This window comes from Aquarana catesbeiana, linkage group LG12, assembly GCF_042186555.1.
Source record: "Aquarana catesbeiana isolate 2022-GZ linkage group LG12, ASM4218655v1, whole genome shotgun sequence".
Taxonomy (NCBI): Eukaryota; Metazoa; Chordata; class Amphibia; order Anura; family Ranidae; genus Aquarana; species Aquarana catesbeiana.
The window spans coordinates 183863275-183887759 of NC_133335.1; the positions used below are offsets into that span (position 1 = coordinate 183863275).

Consider the following 24485-nt stretch of genomic DNA (forward strand, 5'->3'; position numbering starts at 1 on the left):
CACACATTAATCAAAGCAGGGACTTACCATTTTGATCCAGTTTGGCAGTTTAACTACGTGGCGACCGTTCTATAGCCGAATGACTCGTTTTGGGAGGCTGTCATATGACGGTCCTCTGTGATCGCCCAACCCTCCCACCCCCCCCGCGGGGCGTAGGCAGTACGCTCTGTGATTAGTGTCAGGAGGATCTGATTTGACATTCTAAACACATGTAAATGTACCTAAACTTGCTTTAAAGGAGGAACATCTAAACAAAAAAGGAAAAAGTGATCTGGAAAGCATAAAAAGTTGTTTATGCTCCCCAGACTTCTGTGTTTAGAAAAGCGAAATGCAGAAGTGCCACTGTGAATGAGGCCCAAGGCTGGCCCAAACACTGATCGAAATTTTGGTCATTGTGTTGCAGTCCCCGCTTGATCGACTTCTGCCAAAGGAACATATTGAAAAATCTTCAGCAATCAGTAGCTGCTGATCAGTGTATTCTGGCAGTTGCTGCTGCAGAATACAACCTTTTGATTTGCCCTTTGTAATGCAGTGAAACTTTCACTAGCTTCTTGAAATCTCCAAATTCTCATGAAGCAGGATTTCCTGTGTGAACATAAGATGCAGGGGGCCATCTCCGGTTTATAGGTCAGAAGTGTCTGCTGCCACCTGGCATCCTCAGGTTAATAGGATGATGATGCCTAGAGTCCTCAGTTGCTATGGTGCAAGCGACCCCTGATGCTCAGAGTCCTCAGTTGCTGGGATGCAGGTGGCCCCTGATGCCCAGCATCCTCCGTTGCTGGGATGCAGGCGGCCCCTGATGCCCAGCATCCTCGATTGCTGGGTAGCAGTTGGCCCCTGATGCCCAGCATTCTCGGTTGCTGGGATGCAGATGGACCCTGATGCCCAGCAGCCTCGGTTATGATGCACAGCATCCTCGGTCCTTTACATACATATAGGCTAAACACTGTATGCTTGCAAAGCTCCATAACATACAGCCGTATGCATTATGGATTTGAATGCAGCGTACTTATGCTCATGTGCATGAGCTCTAAAGTAGTGTAATGTAATGTAATTTAAAGGAGAAATAGGGCCAAAGCTCTTTTGGCCCCACGTCTCCTGTGGGTCACAAGAGTGCACTCCACTTTTCCACTCCACTTCTGTGACCCATTTTTAGCTGACAAGCTAAAGTCTGCTGTTGGCTGACATCACAGCCAGTCCAAGCTCTGGAGAGATCCGGATTTTAAAGTTGGGATCCACCCAGATGCTGAGACTGGCAGTGTGATCAGCCTCTCAGAGAGCCTGAGCCAGCCGCCCCCTCCACAGTCCAGCACTCCAGTGAGCACTGAAAGGGCAGAGCAAAGAGCCAGTGATTGACAGTCACAGCTCACTGAAAACTGAGGGATCAATATTCGCTTATTGGGATTTTTTTTTTTTTTTTTTTTAGCAAAAACATGTAGCAGATTAGATATTGAACTAAATTTATGAAACAAATTAGATTTTTTACATTGGATGTTTTATAGCAGAGAGTAAAAAATATTGTTTTGTTTTTTTTACAAAACTATCGGTCTTTTTTCTGTTTATAGCACAAAAAAACCCCCCAAAAAATTGCAGACGTGATCAAATCACCAAAAGAAAGCTCTATTTTTCAGAGAAAAAAAATACATACATTTTATTTGGGTACTGCATTGCACGACCACGCAATAGTCAGTTACGCAGTGCCGTATCTCAAAAAATGGCCTGGTCATGAAAGGGGGGGGGGTAAATCTTCGGAGGTCAAGTGGTTAAATAATAAATACAGTTTTCATAAGTATTTACCTTTTTGCCTGAAAAAAACTATTTCTATACAGTCAATATATTACACTTACACTTGTTTGTCACACTGCACAGTCAGGCAAGTGAAACATTTATTCAGTAGCATGTTAACAGTCATCTTTCATACGCCATTTTTAAGCATGGCTCCTAGTAGAGTTCACAGAGTTGCAATGAAAAACAATGAAAAGTGATCTTAAACTCTGGTATATAAATAAAATGATTCAAATATGTATTCCAACTTAAAAATGAACTTCTATTGCTCTCAATCTCCTCCGAATCGCCAAATTCCTTTTTCCTTGCTGCTGTGATCTTACTTCCTCTTAGAGGGTAGCTACGTTCGTTTTCTGTGGTCACACTGTATGTGGGAACGTAGCCACCCTCGCTCGCTCCTGAACTAGGGACTACGGGCCAAATGATTTGTAGTTTGCATTGAGCAGTGCTAATCACAGCAACTAACGTGTGCTGCTCATTCTAAACAAACGGAAATAAGCAGGGAAACGAGAGGTTCAGGAGCATATGGAGGATGTTACAAAGAGGCCGAAAAACACAGTAAAAAACAAAGTTCATGAAAAATAAATTACAAGGCCATTAAGTAGTAGTTGTGTTTGGCTTATGTTTGTAGAAAACGGATATCTTTTAGTGTCACTTTAAGCCAGAAATCCCAAACGTCAGACTTGCATGTCCAATTAGGTTTTGGGTTTGCTTTCTGTGTCCCCACTAAAGAGATTTCCTCTTCTTTCCTGTATAGGAGACAGCAGGAAATGAGGGGAAATACCATGTTAGTTGTCCCCAGAACAAGAGTACCCTTCACTGTCTTTTCTGGTGGCAGCTGTAACGTTTTCCATTGTCTGGTGACAATGGTCTCCAGGCTAAATATAGATGATATTGAGAGTGAATTTTCCAGGTGGAGACAAAGACAGCAATAAAAACCTGACAGGTGTTTAACACTCCTACAGTTTATCCAAAACTTAAAGCGGAGTTCCACCCAAAAATGGAACTCCTCGCCCCCTTACATGCCACATTCGGCATGTAATTTTTTTTTTGGTGGGTGGGGGGGGATGTGGGTACCTAGTTTTGACAGGTACCCAGCTCCTACTTCCGTTGCCTCGCTGCCTAGCCGCTTGCCGACCACCCGCCGCAGTTGTACTGCGGCAACATGGTACGGCTGCGTGAATCGCCATCATGTTACGTCGCTTCTTATTGTGGCCACTAGGGCCGCGCGCATGCGCTGCTCGCCCCTGGGGCCGATGTGAGTGCCCGGCGAGGATTCCCGCGATCGCTCGTGATGCGGCGAGAACCGGGATCTCTGTGTAAAACACAGAGATCCCTGTTCTCTGAGGGGAGAAGAGACTGATCGTGTATTCGTACAAAGTATGAACACCGATCTATCTTCCCCTAGCAAGTCCCATCCCCCCCTTCAGTTAGAACACGTAGCAGAGAACACAATTAACCCCTTGATCACCCCCTAGTGTTAACCCCTTCACTGCCAGTGACATTTTTACAGTAATCATGCATTTTTATAGCACTGATCGCTGTATAAATTCCAATAGTCCCAAAAATGTGTCAAAATTGTCCGATGTGTCCGCCATAATGTTGCAGTCAGGATTAAAAAAAAAAAAAAAAAAATTTCGCAGGTTGCCACCATTACTAGTGTAAAAAAATAAATAAATATGCTATAAATCTATCCCCTATTTTGTAGATGCTATAACTTTTGCGCAAACCAAGCAATATACGCTTATTGCGATTTTTATGACTAAAAATATGTAGAAGAATACATATCGGCCTAAACTGAGAAAAAATTTGCCTTTAAAAAAAAAAATGGGGATATTTATTATAGCAAAAAGTACAAAATATTGTCGCTCTTTTTGTTTATAGCGCAAAAAATAAAAACCACAGAGATGATCAAATACCACCAAAAGAAAGCTCTATCCGTGGGAAAAAAAAAAAAAAACTCAATTTTGTTTGGGTACAGCGTCGCACAACCACGCAATTGTCAGTTAAAGCGACGCAGTGCTGAATCGCAAAAAATGGCCCAGTCATTCAGCAGCCAAATCTTCCAGGGATGAAGCGGCTAGGAGACTCCTCCTCTCTGAAATCTTCTGGGACACATCACAGGTCCTGGAAGATTGCCTGGCCACTAAGAGTGCAGCGCGACTCGCGCATGCACAGCTTGAAGCTGCAAGCTGTCACAGCTGGGTGCCAACACTTGCAATGACAGCGCCGCGGAGAAGACAGGGAGAGGAATGAGGCTTCAGGTGGCCGCATCGCTGGATCATGGGACATGTGTGTGTCTGTTTATTAAAAGTCAGCAACTACACTTTTTGTAGCTGCTGACTTTTAATAAACTTACAAACGAGTGGAACACTGCTTTAAATGTTTTTGGCCTCAGATAAACTTTTATGGCACTCTTAATTGACACCTTTTGGTAGGAGTGGCCTTCAGATACTTGCCCCACTCACCTGAGTGCTGCAGATCCAGTCTAACACTTACCTTGGCCCCCATCCTGCTCCACCTGGAGCCACACAGACCTTCTGCCAGGCCCTCTTCTTACTGCGCATGTGAGCTGTAGCTCCATTTATCCCTATAGGGAGCTGTACACACTCTGCAGTCCTGCAAGAGTATAGTCTCCGCCCCCCCCCATAAGAATTAACAGAGCTGTGGTCCACATGCGCTAGTAGAAGGCAGCACTTTTGGGAGGAAGTCTGAGTTTCTGGACAGAGCTGAACTGCAAAGATTGCTGGACGGGAGGCCAAGTTACATGTTAGACCTACATCCAAATATGAGCTTTCCTTAATTGACACAACAGTCATAGCCTCCTGTATGTATTAAGGCTTACATCATTGTGCCTATATTCACACTGAGGGAAAATACTGGCAATGGACAGGAATTAAAACACAACCAACATCCTCTTTATGCAGCAGAGGTATGTGCCTGCTGTGGTGACTGCCACTCTGGAAAGGCCTGTCATCTAAACCCAATAAAATGCAATATAGCTAATATCTATAAGTAAATTAAGGGATGACTCTACTCGTAGTACATTAATCCTTTTAAGTCCTTCCCAAATCTTGTACTTACCTGTCCCTACTATGAGATTTCTACCATGGGGCCTGCTGAGAACCCTTCAGGCTGGGCTTTTCTTCTGCACATGTCTATTTATTTTTCTTATGAAAAGGCCATCAACCTACAGGGACAGCTTTTTTTTCCACTTATGGGAATGAATAGTGACTATTGTTCACATGGGCACTTTGACCCATACACCATGATTCAGCTTTTTGTTTATTCAGCTTGAGGTGTTGTTTGCTGCCCGTTAGTCTACAGGGACGCAGCGACTGTACGGATACAGCTGCTCATTCTTATTTGACAGTAGAGCTGCACGATTCTGGCCAAAATGAGAGTCACAATTGTTTTGCTTAGAATAAAAAGATCACGATTCTCGCAACGTAAAATCTTTCACAATATACAAAAAAAATAAATAAAAATTGGGCTAACTTTACTGGTTAGTTTTTTTTTTTTAATTCATTAAAGTATTTTTTTCCAAAAAAATTGCACTCGAAAAGACCGCTGCGCAAATACAGTGTGACATAAAATATTGCAACAACCACCATTTTATTCTCTAGGGTCTCTACTAAGAAAAATATATATAATGTTTGGGGGTTCTAAGTAATTTTCTAGCACAAAATTTTTTTTTTTTTTTTTTAACTTGAAACCAACAAATGTCAGAAAAAGGTTTAGTGTTTAAAGTGGTTAAACTTTTCTCACTTACACAGGTCTATTCCATTGAAAAATTGTTACAATGTTTAGATTTAAGTTTCACTGCTAAAGAATGTTGTGATTCTTGGCAGACTGCCCGGATTTTCTCTTCCTTTCTTTTGAGGGCTGTGGCTTCAGAAGAGCAGAGAGAATTCTTTGCATAGACAGAATCGTGAAACACTTTTTTCAAGATCGCAACGGGGAAAAAAATAATCGCGATAACGATTCTTGACGATTAATCGTGCAGCTCTATTTGACAGGCATGCGAGTGAGTGCCCCTCAAATGCAGACAGTGTGCGTTTGGGGGGGGGGGTGGATTCTCACCCACTTACCTGTCAAATTAGGTCAAGTGGCTGTGTCAATATAACCACTGCTTCCCTATAGGCTTACATGGTACATGCAGCACCTAGCTCCTTCAGCCACATAAATAGCCATTTCAGTGTACGGGTCTCAGCAATCATGTAAATAAGGCCTATAGCTTGGTCAGGAGACTTCTAAATAGCAGCGGGCCACACAGCAAAGCTCTCAGGAGGAGCAAATGCAGATATTTAGAGGGTTTTTTTTTTCTATGACGTATGAAACAGTTATAGAGTCTGTTAGAGGTTTTATTTGGTCTGCTAATAAATATTGAACTTATGGTCGGATCAAGTGTCCATTCTGTACAGTTCAGAAAAGTCAGGATTTACTTCCCCATTGGGTTCCTTCTTCACCCATCTGTAAGGCAGGCTGTTAGAGTCACTCTCAGCAAGGTTTTCGTTCTCAGTATTCGACTCCTTGTGCCACATATCCACTATCATCTGTAGGGTAGTAGCTCTAACGTGCATTTCCTTCTCATCCTGCAGGAGTAGATTAGCGAATTCCATGACCAGACTGCTGATCATGTCTACTCTTCTGTTAGCTTCTGCTTCAGATTTAGTATTGCAAAGTACAGTTTCCAATATCTTGTCATGTGCTATTGGTTTTATGGACCTCTTCTGCCACCTGACACCGATCTGGTCTCTGTCAACCAGCTTTTTGTTTTTAAGTAGCATGGCTAAGATATGTCTACATGGCAGCTTATAAAGAATATTGAAATAGCATGTGCAAGACACACCATCCTGAGAGACTTGATGGGATTCTTCCAGAAACCGGACATGAATGCAAGTGGTCTGCACACTTATAAGTTGGCTAGACTTCTGAGCCACTTCCCACTCTTTACTGCACAGCTGAAAGCCAAGGTCATTGCAGTTCTTCTTCAAAGAAAGTAGCATTTTGTCTGAAATTTTCTGTAGTTTGGAAGGCAGCATCTTAGGTTTGTGGCTGTCCATACCCTTTGACAAACTAGCATTCTTTTTCAAACCAGGCCGAGCTGGCTGTTGTGAAGGATCAATATATTTTGTCCTTACTCTTCTCTTTTTCGTAAGTTTGACAATATTCTTGGAAAAATCCAAACAGCCATCCCTTTTGTTTTCTAACCCCTTGCTATTGAAATGGTCTGCAGATTCAACAAACTGCTGAATTTTTTCTTCCATGGATAAATCTTTTTCAAGTAGGCTGGTGATGGTATCATTCACCAAGCCTAAGCTGTCCATATACATGGTACTAGAAAGCAAGCCTTTCTTCATATGCATGTACCACAGCAATTCACAAGTGAACCAATTTGTGTAAAGGTTTTCATAAACCTCTTTGTCCAATTTATATTGTATTTGCTCCGCTAAGAATTTCAGTTTCTCTGGGGTTGTGTGATGGATGGCATCATCGATCCATTTACGGAGCCATTCCTTGAAGCAAGACGATCCTTTAATCTCTCTTTCAATGAAACGCACAGTATGGAACACAGACAGTAGAGTCCTGGCTGAAGGAAATGCCTCACTCAAAGTATCCCGGTGTCTGAAATAGATATCCGTATAGATAATCTTTATCTTTTGCCACTCTGGGTTAAAATTTTTAAAGGTTTCCAACATTTTGGAGACCTCCCTTGCATTATCATCTCTAACGAAAGAAAAGTTAATGATCTTTGCTCTGCGCTCTGTGTTTTCCACTAGAAAAGCATACAATGTGTATCCACGTTTATTGACCACCTTGTGGATCAGAAGGCCCTCAGGGAACTTTACAAACAAGCCACACATTTTACTCGTTTGAAAGCTTATCTGCTCCAACTGTTGTTCACTTCCAATGCTTAACAAGGCTTTGGAACCAATATCTTTGGTTTGAAATTTCTTCATCAACTCGCCTAAACGTGAAATAGCCTCTAAAGACAACACCTCCTGAACACAGTCTATGGTGGAATTGGGAGAATCAACTTCACTACTATCGTTTCCCTCCAGTGGCAAGCTCTCTTCATCTTCACATGGCACATGTAGTTGAAGATTTTCATTATATTCTGTATCTAGAGTTAAAGATATTGTTTCACCGCATCTCTTTTTAGATGGGGTCTCCAGCTCCCCACATTCAGAAGGTACCATTTTCTGTGGATGCGTAGGAGGAGACGTTTTCAGACTTGCCTGCTTGTCGTGGACATGGGTGGAGCACTCTTCTTTAACTACCAGTCGATCTAGCGTGGAATCATATTGCAGAAAAAAGTAAGCTGGACAGGTGAATTCTTGAGACTTTCTTTTACCATTGTGTCCTTGCAGCTTGGAACAGCGAAACTTCACCTGAGTATATCTAGCGTGGAAAAAAAAAAAAATTATATTTAGATGCAGATCCCCATATATCATTAAAGAGAGGCCGCAGAAACAAAAGCAACAGTATATTACCAGAGTACTCCCTTTGCACACAGGCCAGTCTAGCTGCTGTACATCACTCCCTGCATTTTAGTGTAAAAAAACAGGTACAGGTACAGGTGCAGCAGCCAACCCCATCACCTGCAGCTTGTCAAAGTCTATGGCAGGCTGTGGTACCAAGTGGTACTTGCATTTAAGGTCCCTATTCCTTCAGGGATGAATGCCCACAACACAGGTCTTTTGCATTCTGGGCATTCATCCCTGAACACAAAGGGTCCTAAACATGAGTACCACTCAGTACAATGTTCAGCCCCCCTCTAGCCACAGCCTGTAGACAGGGTACATCAAAATGATGGAAGGGATGCACAGCAGCTAGACAGCCCTGTGTGCAAGAGGCCCTAGCTGCAGAAAACTTGAATCTCAGGTTACCCAATCTCATATCAAAACATGTATGAAATGGTAAACAAAATAATTCAAATATGATCTTTTGCATTTTCACCGGTTAACATTTCCCAACATCTGTTCAATTTATAAAAGAGCAGATTTTCCCTTTGTACTCAAAAATGATAACCTCCCCAGTTTATTTCCCTATTCACCACAATATTCCACCTAAAACAAACATACAAAAACTCAGTTATAATACATCTGGTTAATGCAGCATGCTCATTTATCCCTGTACTGTGCAAGTCTACTTTGCCTCCATTAATTCAACAATGGCTCCACTGGGTGACAGATATCAAAGTAGTGGAAGACCTGACCAGCTTCCTCAAAGGGTACAAAGGGGTTTATTTACTAAAGCTGGAGAGTGCAAAATCAGGCTCACTTCTGCATAGAAACCAATCAGCTTCCAGGTTTTGTTGCCAAAGTTTACGTGAACAAGCTGAGGTTAGAAGCTGATTGGTTAGCATGCACACCTGCACCAGAGATCTGAGTGCACCAGCCTTAGTAAATGTACCTCAAAGTTCCAAGTCACATGGTTCTAAGAGATCAGCGCTCTCCAAACTATGGCCTGCAAGCCAGATGCAGCCATTTGCTTGCCTTCATTCAGTGCTTGGGGCACTGTTCCTACCACTGATATGACCCACAATTACTCACATTCATACAAGTCACTACTTCTCCCATCGACAAACAATGGGACACTATTCGTCCCACTGGCACCAACAATGGGACACTATTCGTCCCACTGGCACCAACAATGGGACACTATTCGTCCCACTGGCACCAACAATGGGACACTATTCGTCCCACTGGCACCAACAATGGGACACTATTCGTCCCACTGGCACCAACAATGGGACACTATTCGTCCCACTGGCACCAACAATGGGACACTATTCGTCCCACTGGCACCAACAATGGGACACTATTCGTCCCACTGGCACCAACAATGGGACACTATTCGTCCCACTGGCACCAACAATGGGACACTATTCGTCCCACTGGCACCAACAATGGGACACTATTCGTCCCACTGGCACCAACAATGGGACACTATTCGTCCCACTGGCACCAACAATGGGACACTATTCGTCCCACTGGCACCAACAATGGGACACTATTCGTCCCACTGGCACCAACAATGGGACACTATTCGTCCCACTGGCACCAACAATGGGACACTATTCGTCCCACTGGCACCAACAATGGGACACTATTCGTCCCACTGGCACCAACAATGGGACACTATTCGTCCCACTGGCACCAACAATGGGACACTATTCGTCCCACTGGCACCAACAATGGGACACTATTCGTCCCACTGGCACCAACAATGGGACATTATTCGTCCCACTGGCACCAACAATGGGACATTATTCGTCCCACTGGCACCAACAATTGGTCCAGCTAACAACAATGATGACTCACTATTCCTCCTCCTACTGACCACAGGCATTATGTCATTTTTTTTTACTCTTGCTGACCACTCAGTTGGGCCCTTCTAAAGGTTAAAAGGACAGTAAACTGGCCCCTTGTTTAGAACGTTTGGAGACCCCTGTATTAGACATATTTCTCTTTCACAGAAGAATACAAACAGATCCTCATCAGTCATCGGCCCCTTTTACACTGACGGACTGATCAGGTCCACCGGTCAGTTTCAGGCAGGCCCTATCAGATCATCCATTGCGCTCTACAGAGCCACGAATGTCAACAGACATGTGTCCGCTGCCACACGATCAAAACAGAAGAATCGGGATCCGTTTCCCATTCGTTGATTGGATCGGATGACAGGCGAATGGAAATGGACAGGCAGTTTGTTTCCATCTGAGAGACCCATAGAGAACAGCGTGGCTGTGTCTGCGTCTGCTCTACATAGCGGAGCGCACACAGACCTGTCATGCGCCTGTTCAGCAGGGATCAGTGGACAAATCCCCTGCTGAGCGGGTGGATCCACTGGCAGACCCTGCCAGTGTGAAAGGGGCCTAATGCAATCCGGCCCTCAGAGGCCTTCTCCGCCACACTACTAGCTCACCCTCACCCGATCTACAATGTAGTTTAATACTCCCCTGCTCTTTCCCACCCCAATTCCCCATACTTAGCTTCTTTTTTTTTACCTTCTTAGATCCTGTTTTTTTTTTTCAACTTCCCTTAAAAAGTCACACTTAACTGGTTTAAAAAAAATCGGAGTTACTTACCGGTAACGTCCTTTTCCAGGAGTCTTTCAGGACAGCACCATAGAGAGAGACCTTGGCTCCTCCCCTTCTGAGGAAACACCGCCTTCAACTTAAAGCTTTAAACCTCACCGCTCTCCCCCGGCCCCTCAGTTCTTCAAGAGGACCTCCGGTTAGCTGGGGAGACACAAGAACACGTCATAATAACTTTGATCTTACCTGACGTTCTTCTGCGATGAACTCCATCACGAATATCCCTACAGTAGGGTGGGTAACTGTGCTGTCCTGAAAGACTCCTGGAAAAGGACGTTACCGGTAAGTAACTCCGATTTTCCCATTTCCGTCTTTCAGGACAGCACCATAGAGAGGATAAGCGAGCACCTTACCTTAGGGTGGGACTACTGCCTGCAGAACCTTACGCCCAAAAGCCTGGTCTTTGGCTGACAGAAGGTCCAATCTGTAGTGTTTCACGAACGTGTCGAATCTAGACCACGTTGCCGCTCTACAGATCTGCTCCGGAGACGCACCAGCCCACTCGGCCTGAGAGGTCGCCACTGCCCCTGTGGAGTGTGCCCTGATACCCTTAGGGGCTTCTAACCCGCTAAATATATAAGCCTGACTGATAGCTAACCTTAGCCACCTAGCTAAAGTGCGCCTCGAGGCTTTGCCTCCCTTCCTGGTTCCTGAAAATAACACAAAAAAGGAATCAGATTTTCTAAATGGTTTTGTATCCTCCAAGTATTGCAGGACACACCTTCTTACATCTAGTTTATGAAACCTATGTTCCTGTTCCCTCACAGGATTCAAACAAAAGGTGGGCAAAACAATTTCCTGGCCTCTATGAAAAACCGAGGCTACTTTCGGTAAGAAGGCCGGATCGGCCTTAAAAATTACCCTGTCCGGGAATACCTGAAAAAAGGGGGCCCTAATGGAGAGGGCCTCGAGTTCACTTACTCTTCTTGCCGTAGTGATTGCCACCAAAAACACCGTTTTGAGGCTAATCCATTTTAGTGTACACGTCTCCAATGGCTCAAAGGGTTCCCCTGTAAGTGCTTGTAGGACCAAGGAAAGATCCCACATTGGGAAGGGGGGGACCTTCAGAGGTCTCTGCCTACTCAATGCTTTAAAAAATCTAATGACCCAAGGATCGGAGGCTAGTTGTTTCTCCAGAAACACACTCAAAGCAGAAACCTGCCCTTTCAGGGTGCCAAGGGCTAACCCCTTGTCCGCCCCTGCCTGCAGGAACTCTAAGACCGCTATAGAGCTGTGAGTATCAAAAGAAGTTTCTGTACACCAGCTATTAAAACGCCTCCATGTTTTTTGGTAGATGACCTGGGTTTCTTTTTTCCTGCAGTTAAGGAGGGTCTTTACCAAGCTATCTGAGAAACCTCTGTTCTTCAACAGTTCTTCCTCAGTAGCCAAGCCGCGAGGCTCCATCTCCCCACCTGGGGACAACAGATTGGCCCCTGGGAAAGGAGATTCTCCTGAACTGGCAAAAGCCAGGGGGGTTCCGCTGCCAGACTTCTCAGGATGGAGAACCAAGGCCTCCTGGGCCAATGTGGTGCAATAAGAATGAGAGTTGTGTTTTCCAGTTGGAATTTTCTTAGGACGGCTGGGATTAGTACAGGTGGGGGGAAGGCATAACACCTGTCGAAAGCCCAACTCTGAGCCAGTGCGTCTATCCCTAGAGCTCCATCCCACCTGTTTAGGGAGAAGAAGAGATGCACCTTCCTGTTTTCTCTCGAGGCAAAGAGGTCTATGCATGGCCTCCCCCATTTCTGGGATATTGCTTCGAAAACCCCCTGATTCAGAACCCAGTCGCCTTCCCTCAGCCGTTTCCTGCTGAGGTAATCCGCCACCAGATTTTGATCTCCTTTCAGATGCACTGCCGAGAGGGATAGGACGTTTAATTCGGCCCATCTGAGAATGCTTTCTACCAGGGTCCACAGAGGTCTGCTCCTGGTACCCCCCTGCCTGTTTATGTAGGCTACAGCTGAGGAGTTGTCCGACCGGACTCTCACATGCTGTCCCTGAAGTTCCTTTTGAAAAGTTTTGAGTGCCAAGGCTACTGCCTTCAGCTCCCTCCAGTTGGAGGATCTTCCTGCGTCCTCCTTCCGCCAGCCTCCCTGAGCCACCCGGTCCCCCATATGCGCCCCCCAACCCATGCCACTCGCATCGGTCGTGACGCATCTGGACACCGGCAGAACCCATTCCAGACCCTGAGAGAGATTGGCTTCTTTCCGCCACCACCATAGGGATCTCTTGACCTGGTCCGGTACAGTTATCAGGGAATCCAAAGATTCCTGACTGTGGTCCCAAATGCTCAGGATAAATAGTTGCAAGGGGCGAAAGTGTAACCCTGCCCACTGGACTGCTGGAAGTGCTGCCGTCAGTAACCCCAAGGCTGACATAGCCTTTCTTACTGATATTTGTTGGCTGCCCTGGAGTAACGACATTGCCCTGTCTACCTTCTGGATCTTCTCCATAGGCAGGAAGACCTTTTGTTTTGTTGAGTCCAACAGGTAACCTAAAAAGATTACTTTTTGCGAAGGAGTCAGATTGGACTTCTCCAGATTTAAGAGCCAACCTAGACCCTCTAAGATGTTCCTTGTCAACTGCAGGTCCAGCGACAGTTGTTCCGCGGAAGGGGCAAAAAGTAGTAGATCGTCTAAATAAGCGATCACTGAAATGCCCCTGATCCGTAGGAAAGCCAAGACTTCTACCATGACTTTGGTGAAGATGCGGGGGGAAGAGGATAGTCCGAAGGGAAGGGCCCTGAACTGCCAGTGAAAGGTCCCTTCTCTGGTATTTATTGCCAGCCTGAGGAACCTTTGACACTGATCTGCAATGGGAATGTGCAGGTAGGCATCCCTCAAGTCTATCGATGCCATAAAGCAGTTTGGAGGAAGAAGTGTCTTTACCGAATAGATAGAGTCCATTCGGAACCTCCTGTAGGTGAGAGAGACGTTCAGAGGCTTCAGGTTCAGGATGAGCCTGAACTTCCCCGAGGGTTTGCGCACCACAAAAATGTGGGAGTAAAAGCCTCTGCCCGTCTCTCCTTCTGGCACTCGAACTACCACCTCCTGTTCCTCCAACTCCTGGAGGGAGGAAAGGAGAGCCGCTGACCTCTCTGCACATTTCGGAAGCGTGGTTACGAGGAGTCTGCATGGTGGAGGTTCTGCAAACTCCAACCTGTACCCTCTTCTTATGACTTCCAAAATAAAATTGTTGGAGGTGATCATCTCCCACTGTGGCAGGAAGGCCCCCAGTCTTCCTCCCACCGTTATTCTGTCACTTTGTCTTTTTGGGCTGTTCAGGAGGGCGAAAAATAGCCCCCCCACGCCCCTTCCCTTTTTGTCCCCACCCCTTTTTCTGTTGATCAGATTTTGGGGGGTCCAACTTCTTCCACGGCCGAGACTTTCTTTTAGTCTCTGCCGGTTTTCTTTTAAAAGGAAATGCCTTTTTTCTGTCAGCCGTTCTATCCAATACAGCTTCCAGACCTGGCCCGAAAAGCAAGTCCCCCGTGAGAGGAATGCCGCAGAGTTTAACCTTGGATGCGGTATCTCCCTGCCATGTTTTGAGCCATAGGGCTCTTCTTGCCGAATTGGACAATGCGGCTGATCTTGCAGACATACGCACCGATTCAGCTGACGCATCTGCCAGGTAAGCTATTCCTTTAAGGAGCATGGGAAAAGACGAAAGGATTGTTTCCTTAGGCGTGCCCGCCTCTATATGCGCCTTAATTTGCGTTAGCCAATACTCCATGTTTCGTGCCACCACCGTGGACGCCATGGCAGGTTTGAGGTTCCCTATGGAAGAGTCCCAGGATTTTTTCAGGAGGGAATCTATCCTCTTATCCATGGGATCTGGGAGTGCCCCCATGTCCTCAAAGGCCAAGTCAGTGTGCCTGGAGACCTGCGAAAAGGCTGCGTCTAGCTTAGGCGATTTGTTCCATACCAGCGCCTCCTCTTCTGCAAAGGGGAACCTACGCTTAAGTGCCCTTGAAAGGAAAGGCTTCCTTTCGGGGTCTTGCCACTCCTTTTTGATGGCGTCGACTAAGACCTCATGGACCGGGAACACCTTCCTTTTATGTTCCCCTAGTCCCTTGTACATCTGGTCATGGAGTGAAAGTTTTTTCCTTTCCTCCTGGATTCCTAGGGTGGTATGAATGGCTCCTAGGAGCTCCTCCACCTCCTCCAGGGAAAGCTTGTAGCGAGAGGATCTTGTGGATTCCCCTTCCGCCTCCTCTCCCTCTGATTCCCCCTGGGGATCTGAGGACCCGCTATCAGGCTCTTCCTCAACCTCGAATCTGGCACCTCCTGGATTCTCTCCACTTCCCGAGGGAGCATCCATTAAGGACTGAGGAACACTCTGCTGTGCTGGTGGAGAAACAACCTGCGGCTGTGGCAACTGAAGACTGGCAAATAATGTTTTAAAAGTCTGCACCGTATTGGAAAGTTCTTTCACGGATGCTGCTAAATCTGAAGACTGTTCTCCAGATTGCTCCCTTACTAGCCCCTCTATACAATCCCTGCAAAGGGGTTTAGACCAAGATTCCCCCATTGTGATTTTACATGAGGGGCATTTCTTCTTGGCACTGTGGGGCGACTTGCTTTTCTCTGTAGCTTTGCCCTGGAAAACAAGTTAAAAGTAGGGAGCAATCAGCAAACTTTCACCAGCACTACCACGGAGGGCCACCAGGGGTGCACTTCCCGGGACCAACCATCACCAGGGACCCAGACACAACCCTTTCCCCCCCTTCACCACCAGGGGGAGTTCTACACCTGTGGAGCTTTACAGGAAGCGGTAAGGGAACACCACCCCAGGGTTCCTCTTACCTTAGAGTGGCTGGTGCAGGATTCTCCTGGAGCGGTTCTTGAAGCCTCTGCTTCCGACATCTCCTTAGAGTGCAGTGGTGATCCAAGCCCCTGTGTACTGTCCCCACAGCAAGTCAGAGGCAGCACCAGCCGAACGCGCGGTCCGTTTTCAACACCGCGACCGGAACCGGAAGTCACGGGTCAGACGGAAACACCGACCTCCGCCGGAAATGACGTCACCCGTCCTCTGACCCAGCGCTCAGAGCTCCCACGCTGGCTGCAAGTGCAGGGCGGTCTTCTGTGCCTCCGCCTATGCCACTGCTAGGCAAGAAAGAAAACGGACCCCCCCAGCTTACAACTTCACTAAGAGAAGCTGGGGGAGCGTGATGTGCAGTCTTCTAAAAGGTACTCAGCCACCCTAGCCCCTTAGACTGCAGCTTTCTTAGAAAAAATGAGCAGGAGAGAGCCAGAGAGAGAGCGCCCCCTTTGGTCAGCCTGCAATTAGCCTCAGCCTCCCTAGCTGTGCGGCCCTGGTTCCTTGCGATGTCTCCCCACCGGAGGAAACACCAGAACTGAGGGGCCGGGGGAGAGCGGTGAGGTTTAAAGCTTTAAGTTGAAGGCGGTGTTTCCTCAGAAGGGGAGGAGCCAAGGTCTCTCTCTATGGTGCTGTCCTGAAAGACGGAAATGGGAAAAATAAATAAATAAATAAATAGTAATAAAAAGGAATAAAAACAAAAACGGAGAAGTACAGTCAAAGTTTGTTTGGCTGTGGATCACAGTAGTGCAGTTTACTCTGCACTCCTGTGAACCGTTTTCAGCAGACAGTGGGCTGAAGCCCGATGTTGGCTGATGTCACAGTGCCGGTTCAGGCTTGGGCAAGACTGCGACAATGAACCGCCCACATGCCTGGACTGCCACCCAGCTCAGCCTCTCAGCAAACCACTGAAAGCCTGAGCCGGCCGCTTGTGCACTGTGGTTTAACTGCAGCACAGTGTACCTGTGGTTTCTCATAGATGTTCTATCATTCCCTGCATTTTTGGCACAATTTCTGAAAGAGCATTAAAGATGCAGCATGCAGGACTTTTGGTGCGCTTTCAGAAAGCGCACCAAAAACATGGGACATAATAGAAAGTCTATGGGAAACCACGCACAACAAAAACAAAAATACACAGATGCACCCACGCTGCAGCCATACCACAGTACATCAATGTTAAGCAGACTTGGACTCTGAGTCTAGTCACACCTATACAGGTGTGATGGTGCACAAGTTTTTGCATGTCACATTTAGGGCAGCCCATTCATTTCAATATCCAAAAATTGCACAAAAGAAGTGCATGACCCCTTTTAAAATCAGGCTGCACCAAACCGTATGTTACTTTGCTTTTGTGCGCATGGTAGCAAGGTGTGTCGAATGGCACCACTTAGTGCCTGCAAGAGATTTTTTTGTGCATTACCATAATGCACAAATGTGAATCTAGCTCATCTAGCACATGCATCAAACACAAAGGCGTGGGCTGAATTTGGCCTGCCAGGCCATTTCATGTGGCCCTAGCACCCAGAGTTTTTTCAGCCAGAATGTGATGGAACTCCATTCTGCCACTTCCAGCTCTCACCCTCCACTCCCCACTCAGTGTGTCACTTGTAAAAGAACAGCTTTACACTCAGCAGCTCACAGTCTCCTGCCTGTCCTGAACTCACAGCAGGGACCAGGGGGATGCAGGTGGAGTGTGGGATAAGGTTTCACGTGGTAGGCTGCACTGTGATCCCCATTTATGCCGGGTACACACTTGCTCACCTGCCTCTCTGCAAGTAGGTGAGATGCAAGGAAGCTTTGGGGGGGAAGTGGTGCAGAGATTAGAGCCAAAGAAGTGAGATATGGGCAGCCTGTGAGAGAACTGAATCCTGCACACTGTGCATAGCACACCCCTAAACCTTACTCTGTATGTAGTGCACTCCTCAACCCCTGAACTCCACACTTGGTATTTATTGCCCCTGTATGATCTACACTACACTACAGTTTGGCCACACCCACCTTTTGATGCAGTTTGCCAGGAGGGGGAAAGGAAGGGGGGGGGTTGAGATCCTGTACCTAAATAAGGTTTATATAGGGCAGGGCTAAAAAAATGTCAAGTCCGGAGCTACTAGCCGGGTTTTAAGGGTTACTTGACACCAGTTGCCTCACCCATGACCTGTGCCCAATGCAGCCTCACTTGTGGCCAATGCAGCATGGCCTGCCTGTGCAGAGGAAGAGGTAAGCCATCTGGATCAGCAGAGTGTGCGATTGCCCGCTGTAATAGCTCATTAGAACTTCCCGTCTTCCCGGGGCTCATTGTCACATAGCCCCACCTCTTGGGCCAAGAGGTGGAGCTATGTGATGGTGAGCCCTGGGAACACAGGAAGTTCTAGTGAAAGCTATTAAAGCGGGCAATCACACTCTCTGCTGATCCGGACAGCTTGCTTCCTCCTCTCCTCTCTCTTCCCCTGGCTGGGAGACCGTGCCGGTGGCGCTCTACCCCCACTCTGAGGCAGCCCCAAGCTCACCAACAGCCATTTTCCACTCTAAAATGCAAGTGGAAAATTTGAGGGCTGATATAGGGGGTTATTTACTAAAACTAGATGGTGCAAAATCTGCTGCATAGAAACCAATCAGCCTCCATGTTTTATTGTCAAAGCTTATTTGAATAAGCTGAAGTTAGAAGCTGATTGGTTACTATGCAGAGCTGCACCAGATTCTGCATTCTCAAGTTTTAGTAAATTTTCCCCATAGTCTTACAGATGCAACTAGCACTCTGAGAGCAACCATAATACTGATGTGGCCCACCATATGGTGTTTGACACCCCTGCTGTATGGGGTTAGTTCATCTTTACATTTTTTTCTGTAAAGACAAATTAACACTTTTATTTTAGACTTGAATTGTACTTTCACACCCCCACCCCCCCATCTACCAGGCAACAAAACCCCGGCATGGATTCTTACACAATGTCATCGCGGAGATCGGTGCCATGCTTGAGGTTGTGGTGCTGGACGGACACACAGCTCTGGATCATGAAAGTCAGCCTGGTCTCCTGTTTGTAGGAATCAAAGCATTCCCGGAAATCCTCGTAGTTGATGAAGCAGGTTCCACGCTGCATACTGGACACCCTTCCTCCTCGCCAGGCTCTTCGATAAATAATAAAGACTTGTAAGGTGATTGGTTACAGAGACGAATAAATCAGTGTCCTGTGGTGAAGGCGATGGGAAGCGTCCGGTGATCTTATATCCAGTACATTGTGATCATAAACGATGACTGATCGGTCACGGCCTTGTGTATGCCTCGCACTGATCACCTATGGAGACATTATACATCGTCATCATCTAGCAGATTGATAGGATTAGGAGGATGGCGCTCTATGGGTTCCTGATGCTGGAGGAGGACCTGCATGCATCCTCTTGGTTACCATGGAAGGACCACTGACCTCACTCATGTATCCCCTCAGTATGGGGCTCTCCTGCTCTTCTATAGACTCAGGATGCAGATTTTAGCGTTTTCCTGGACTGATCACCGATTCTCGCAGCTTCCTGTATTGCTGGGAAACCAAAGCACCGTAAACAATGACAGCCGAGCCAGGAAAAGAGAACGTTGGGCTTTGGCCACGCCTTTTCTATAGTATTTATACTCGGACTGTGCCCACCCCCCCACAGCCAGCGTCCAATCCCGGATTGGAGCATGAGGAAGAGAGGATGTTGTCTTCCGTCACTTCCGGCCCGGTGTACACCTGTGTGGCGGTGGGCGGAGCTGTGGGTGTCACTAGCTGATGTACAAGGGTTATTATAGGGAGCGCACAGTGAGGATGGCCGGGTATCTGCAGCCGGAGGATGTGCTGGAGGAGCCGGAAGGGAAGAAGGCTCAGGACCTGAGGAGTGTGCTGGTGACCAGTGTGCTTAACCTGGAGCCGCTGGAGAAGGATCTGTTCAGGTGCTGCTGGTTGTATGTATAGGGGAAGAGTCATGTGACTGGGGGCTTCAGACAGTGTGTGTCATTACCTGGTGTACAGTCTGCGTAGGGGGATACTGAATGCGGGGTGCCCGGTGTACACATAGGGGGGATACTGAATGCGGGGTGCCCGGTGTACACATAGGGGGGATACTGAATGCGGGGTGCCCGGTGTACACATAGGGGGGGATACTGAATGCGGGGTGCCCGGTGTACACATAGGGGGGATACTGAATGCGGGGTGCCCGGTGTACACATAGGGGGGGATACTGAATGCGGGGTGCCCGGTGTACACATGGGGGGGATACTGAATGCGGGGTGCCCGGTGTACACATGGGGGGGATACTGAATGCGGGGTGCCCGGTGTACACATGGGGGGGATACTGAATGCGGGGTGCCCGGTGTACACATGGGGGGGATACTGAATGCGGGGTGCCCGGTGTACACATAGGGGGGATACTGAATGCGGGGTGCCCGGTGTACACATGGGGGGGATACTGAATGCGGGGTGCCCGGTGTACACATGGGGGGGATACTGAATGCGGGGTGCCCGGTGTACACATGGGGGGGATACTGAATGCGGGGTGCCCGGTGTACACATGGGGGGGATACTGAATGCGGGGTGCCCGGTGTACACATAGGGGGGGGATACTGAATGCGGAGTGCCCGGTGTACACATAGGGGGGGATACTGAATGCGGAGTGCCCGGTGTACACATAGGGGGGGATACTGAATGCGGGGTGCCCGGTGTACACATAGGGGGGGATACTGAATGCGGAGTGCCCGGTGTACACATAGGGGGGGATACTGAATGCGGAGTGCCCGGTGTACACATAGGGGGGATACTGAATGCGGAGTGCCCGGTGTACACATAGGGGGGGATACTGAATGCGGAGTGCCCGGTGTACACATAGGGGGGGATACTGAATGCGGAGTGCCCGGTGTACACATAGGGGGGATACTGAATGCGGGGTGCCCGGTGTACACATAGGGGGGATACTGAATGCGGAGTGCCCGGTGTACACATAGGGGGGGATACTGAATGCGGAGTGCCCGGTGTACACATAGGGGGGGATACTGAATGCGGGGTGCCCGGTGTACACATAGGGGGGGATACTGAGTGCGGGGTGCCCGGTGGACACACAGGGGGATACTGCGTGCGGGGTTTCCCATGTACACACAGGGGGATACTGCGTGCGGGGTTCCCCCTGTACATATAGGAGGATGCGGGTTGCCCGGTGTACACATAGGGGGACACCGGGGTGCCCAGTGGACATATAGGAGGATGTGGGGTGCCCGGTGTACACATAGAGGGGATACTACATGCTGGGTGCCCGGTGTACACATAGAGGGGGATACTGCACGCGGGGTGCCCGTTGGACACATAGAGGGGGATACTGCACGCGGGGTGCCCGTTGGACACATAGAGGGGGATACTGCACGCGGGGTGCCCGTTGGACACATGGAGGGGGATACTGCACGCGGGGTGCCCGGTGTACACATAGAGGGGGATACTGCACGCGGGGTGCCCGGTGTACACATAGGGGGGGATACTGCACGCGGGGTGCCCGGTGTACACATAGGGGGGGATACTGCACGCGGGATGCCCGGTGTACACATAGGGGGGGATACTGAGCGCGGGGTGCCCGGTGTACACATAGGGGGGGATACTGAGCGCGGGGTGCCCGGTGTACACATAGGGGGGGATACTGAGCGAGGGGTGCCCGGTGTACACATAGGGGGGGATACTGAGCGAGGGGTGCCCGGTGTACACATAGGGGGGGATACTGAGCGCGGGGTGCCCGGTGTACACATAGGGGGGGATACTGAGCGCGGGGTGCCCGGTGTACACATAGGGGGGGATACTGAGCGCGGGGTGCCCGGTGTACACATAGGGGGGGATACTGAGCGCGGGGTGCCCAGTGTACACATAGGGGGGGATACTGAGCGCGGGGTGCCCGGTGTACACATAGGGGGGGATACTGAGCGCGGGGTGCCCGGTGTACACATAGGGGGGGATACTGAGCGCGGGGTGCCCGGTGTACACATAGGGGGGGATACTGAGTGCGGGGTGCCCGGTGGACACACAGGGGGATACTGCGTGCGGGGTTTCCCATGTACACACAGGGGGATACTGCGTGCGGGGTTCCCCCTGTACATATAGGAGGATGCGGGTTGCCTGGTGTACACATAGGGGGACACCGGGGTGCCCAGTGGACATATAGGAGGATGTGGGGTGCCCGATGTACGGATAGAGGGGATACTACATGCTGGGTGCCCGGTATACACATAGAGGGGATACTACATGCTGGGTGCCCGGTGTACACATAGAGGGGGATACTGCACGCGGGGTGCCCGTTGGACACATAGAGGGGGATACTGCACGCGGGGTGCCCGTTGGACACATAGAGGGGGATACTGCACGCTGGGTGCCCGTTGGACACATAGAGGGGGATACTGCACGCTGGGTGCCCGTTGGACACATAGAGGGGGATACTGCACGCGGGGTGCCCGTTGGACACATAGAGGGGGGTACTGCACGCGGGGTGCCGGGTGGACACAAAGAGGGGGATACTGTATGTTGAGTTGACACGTATGGTATACTTCATGCTGGGTGCCTGATGTACCCGTAGGGGGCTAGTGCATGCTGGGCGCCTGGTGGACACATAGGGGGATAGTGCATGCTTGGTTGACACTTAGGGGTATACTTCATGCTGGGTACCCGTAGGGGGATAGTGCATGCTGGGTGCCTGATGTACCTGTAGGGGTATACTGCGTGCCAGGTGGACACGTAGGGGGATGTACCCGTAGAGGTATACTGCGTGCTGGGTGTCGGATGGACACATGGGGGATGCTGGGTGCCTGCAGTGCCCGGTGGACACATAGGGGGATAGTGCGTGCTGGGTGCCCGGTGTAGTCCATGCAGCCTCTCTCATTAGACAGGTATTGAGTTTCCTCCCCTCAGAATACAGGGAGTAGCAGAATCATTTTGACCATAAAATCTATGTACAATCAACTTTAGGTTACATACCAAAGCTATGCATATGAGGACATTGCAATCAATTTCTAAACAATGATACAGGCCCTTATGAGATTGTACAATCAGACTGTATAGTGTATGGCCAACTTTAGCATACCCCCAGGATAATTGGCTCTTCACAAGATATCTGCAGGTAGGTGGCGGCACTGCTAGCTGCCTTTTATGTAATACTAGCCACATGCACGAGGATACCAGGACCCATTTCACGTTTGGATGTATTTCCTCACCCAGAAGCTACCGCTGATGAGTACAGTTGCCCATAGAAGTCGATTAGAGGCTGTGGGTGTACATGGGAATTTGCCACTAGTTGCATAGGCACAGGTATGGACAGATGCCCCTGGAATCAGACAATCTGGTCTAGAGGTGTATGCCTGTAGACATGCTTATCACAAGTACTGCATATACCAACAAACAGTGAAATCCTGTAAATGATTTCTAGACGTACCTATATGCAACGGCTAAATTTTCTGTGGTAAAGTGCACCCAAAGTTTATCTCATATGGCTCTGGCACCTGAGTGCAGGAGGCCTTATAGTATTGAGAGGTTTACTAAGGCCCCTTTCACACTACTGCGACCACAAATTTGTAGCGATTTCAGGGAATGCCTGTGTAACTCACACCAAAGTAGTACAGGGACTACTTTGACGTTGCACAGACAAGTCGCACAAGTGTGAAAGGGGCCTAAGGACTTTGCTACTGGCCAGTACCCTTGATGATGCCCTCTACAGTGAAACCGTTTGGGCAGAGCCTTAGGACGTGACATCATCTTTCATACAATCTGTAATCGGTCTGGACCTGGATGGTGATTTACATACGGGAGCGCATGAGTCTCTTAACCACTTGACCTCCGGACGACCCCCCCCCCCCCCCTTTCATGACCAGACCATTTTTTGTAATATGGCACTCCATTACTTTAACTGACCATTGTGCGACGCTGTACCCAAATAAAATGTATCAGCTTTCTTTTGGTGGTATTTGATCACCTCTGCATTTTTTTTTTTTTTGTGCTACAAAACAAAAAAGGCAGACAATTTTGAAAAGAAAACAATTTTACATTCTGCTATAAAATGCATCCAATAAAAAAATCTAATTTCTTCATCAATTTAGGCCAATATGTATTCTGCTACATATATTTGGTTAAAAAAAAATACCAATAAGCGTATATTGATTGGTTTGCTCAAAAGTTATAATGTCAGCAAACTGTGGAATGTTTTTATTTTATTTCATTTTTTTTTTTTTTTTTTTTTTACTAGTAATAGTGGTGATAAGTGACTTGTGGCGGACATTCTGACACTTTTTGGGGACCAGTGACACTGATACAGTGATCAGTGCTAAAACATATGCACTGTCACTGTACTAATGACAAGGGGTCAACATCAGGGGCAATCAAAGGGTGAACTGTGTGCCTAGCCTGTGTTTTACGACAGTGTGGGAGGTGCTTTTTGCTAGGGGAAGACCTGGATCCTTGTCCCTGCTTTGCAGGAACACAGGATCCATGCCTTCCCTTTTGTCAGAATGGTGATCTGCCTTGTTTACATAGGCAGACTGCTGTTCTGTCTGTCTGCAGGATGATCGGCGGGTGCTGGCAGACAGTCTGCGGTACCCGCTGTGTATAATCACAGCGGGAGCGAGCCAGCACACATTCGCGGCCTCTACCTGGAACTGCAGGATCACGTGTGTGTGTATATATGTGATCCTGCGCACAGCTGCCGCCCTGTGGCAATAAAACTGCTATAGGACGCTCTTACAGTAGATTATATGTGAGTTTGCATTTTCATTTTCAATACAATTGTGCTA

At 48.2% G+C, this 24485-nt stretch overlaps 2 protein-coding genes across 3 annotated transcripts in view; one reads left to right on the forward strand and one right to left on the reverse strand.

The window, feature by feature from the left end:
- Nucleotides 1–1623: 1623 nt before the first annotated feature.
- On the reverse strand, nucleotides 1624–19404 carry ZSWIM3 (zinc finger SWIM-type containing 3). Of its 2 annotated transcripts, XM_073606280.1 has the most exons (3): nucleotides 19132–19404; nucleotides 18653–19002; nucleotides 1624–8190 (listed from the first exon to the last, which is right to left on the reverse strand). In XM_073606280.1, exons 2-3 carry the CDS (start codon nucleotides 18805–18807, stop codon nucleotides 6189–6191), a joined length of 2157 nt encoding a protein of 718 aa, XP_073462381.1. In that variant the 5' UTR covers nucleotides 18808–19002; nucleotides 19132–19404; the 3' UTR covers nucleotides 1624–6188. The 2 variants fall into 2 exon arrangements, with proteins under 2 accessions (XP_073462381.1, XP_073462379.1); XM_073606278.1 differs by having other exon boundaries at nucleotides 18653–19404.
- ACOT8 (acyl-CoA thioesterase 8) overlaps nucleotides 19388–24485 on the forward strand; it is a 29606-nt gene continuing 24508 nt past the window's right edge. The window contains exon 1 of the mRNA XM_073606281.1: nucleotides 19388–19631. Coding sequence (XP_073462382.1) covers nucleotides 19471–19631 — 161 coding nt within the window. The 5' untranslated portion in view covers nucleotides 19388–19470. The remainder of the gene's footprint in view (nucleotides 19632–24485) is intronic.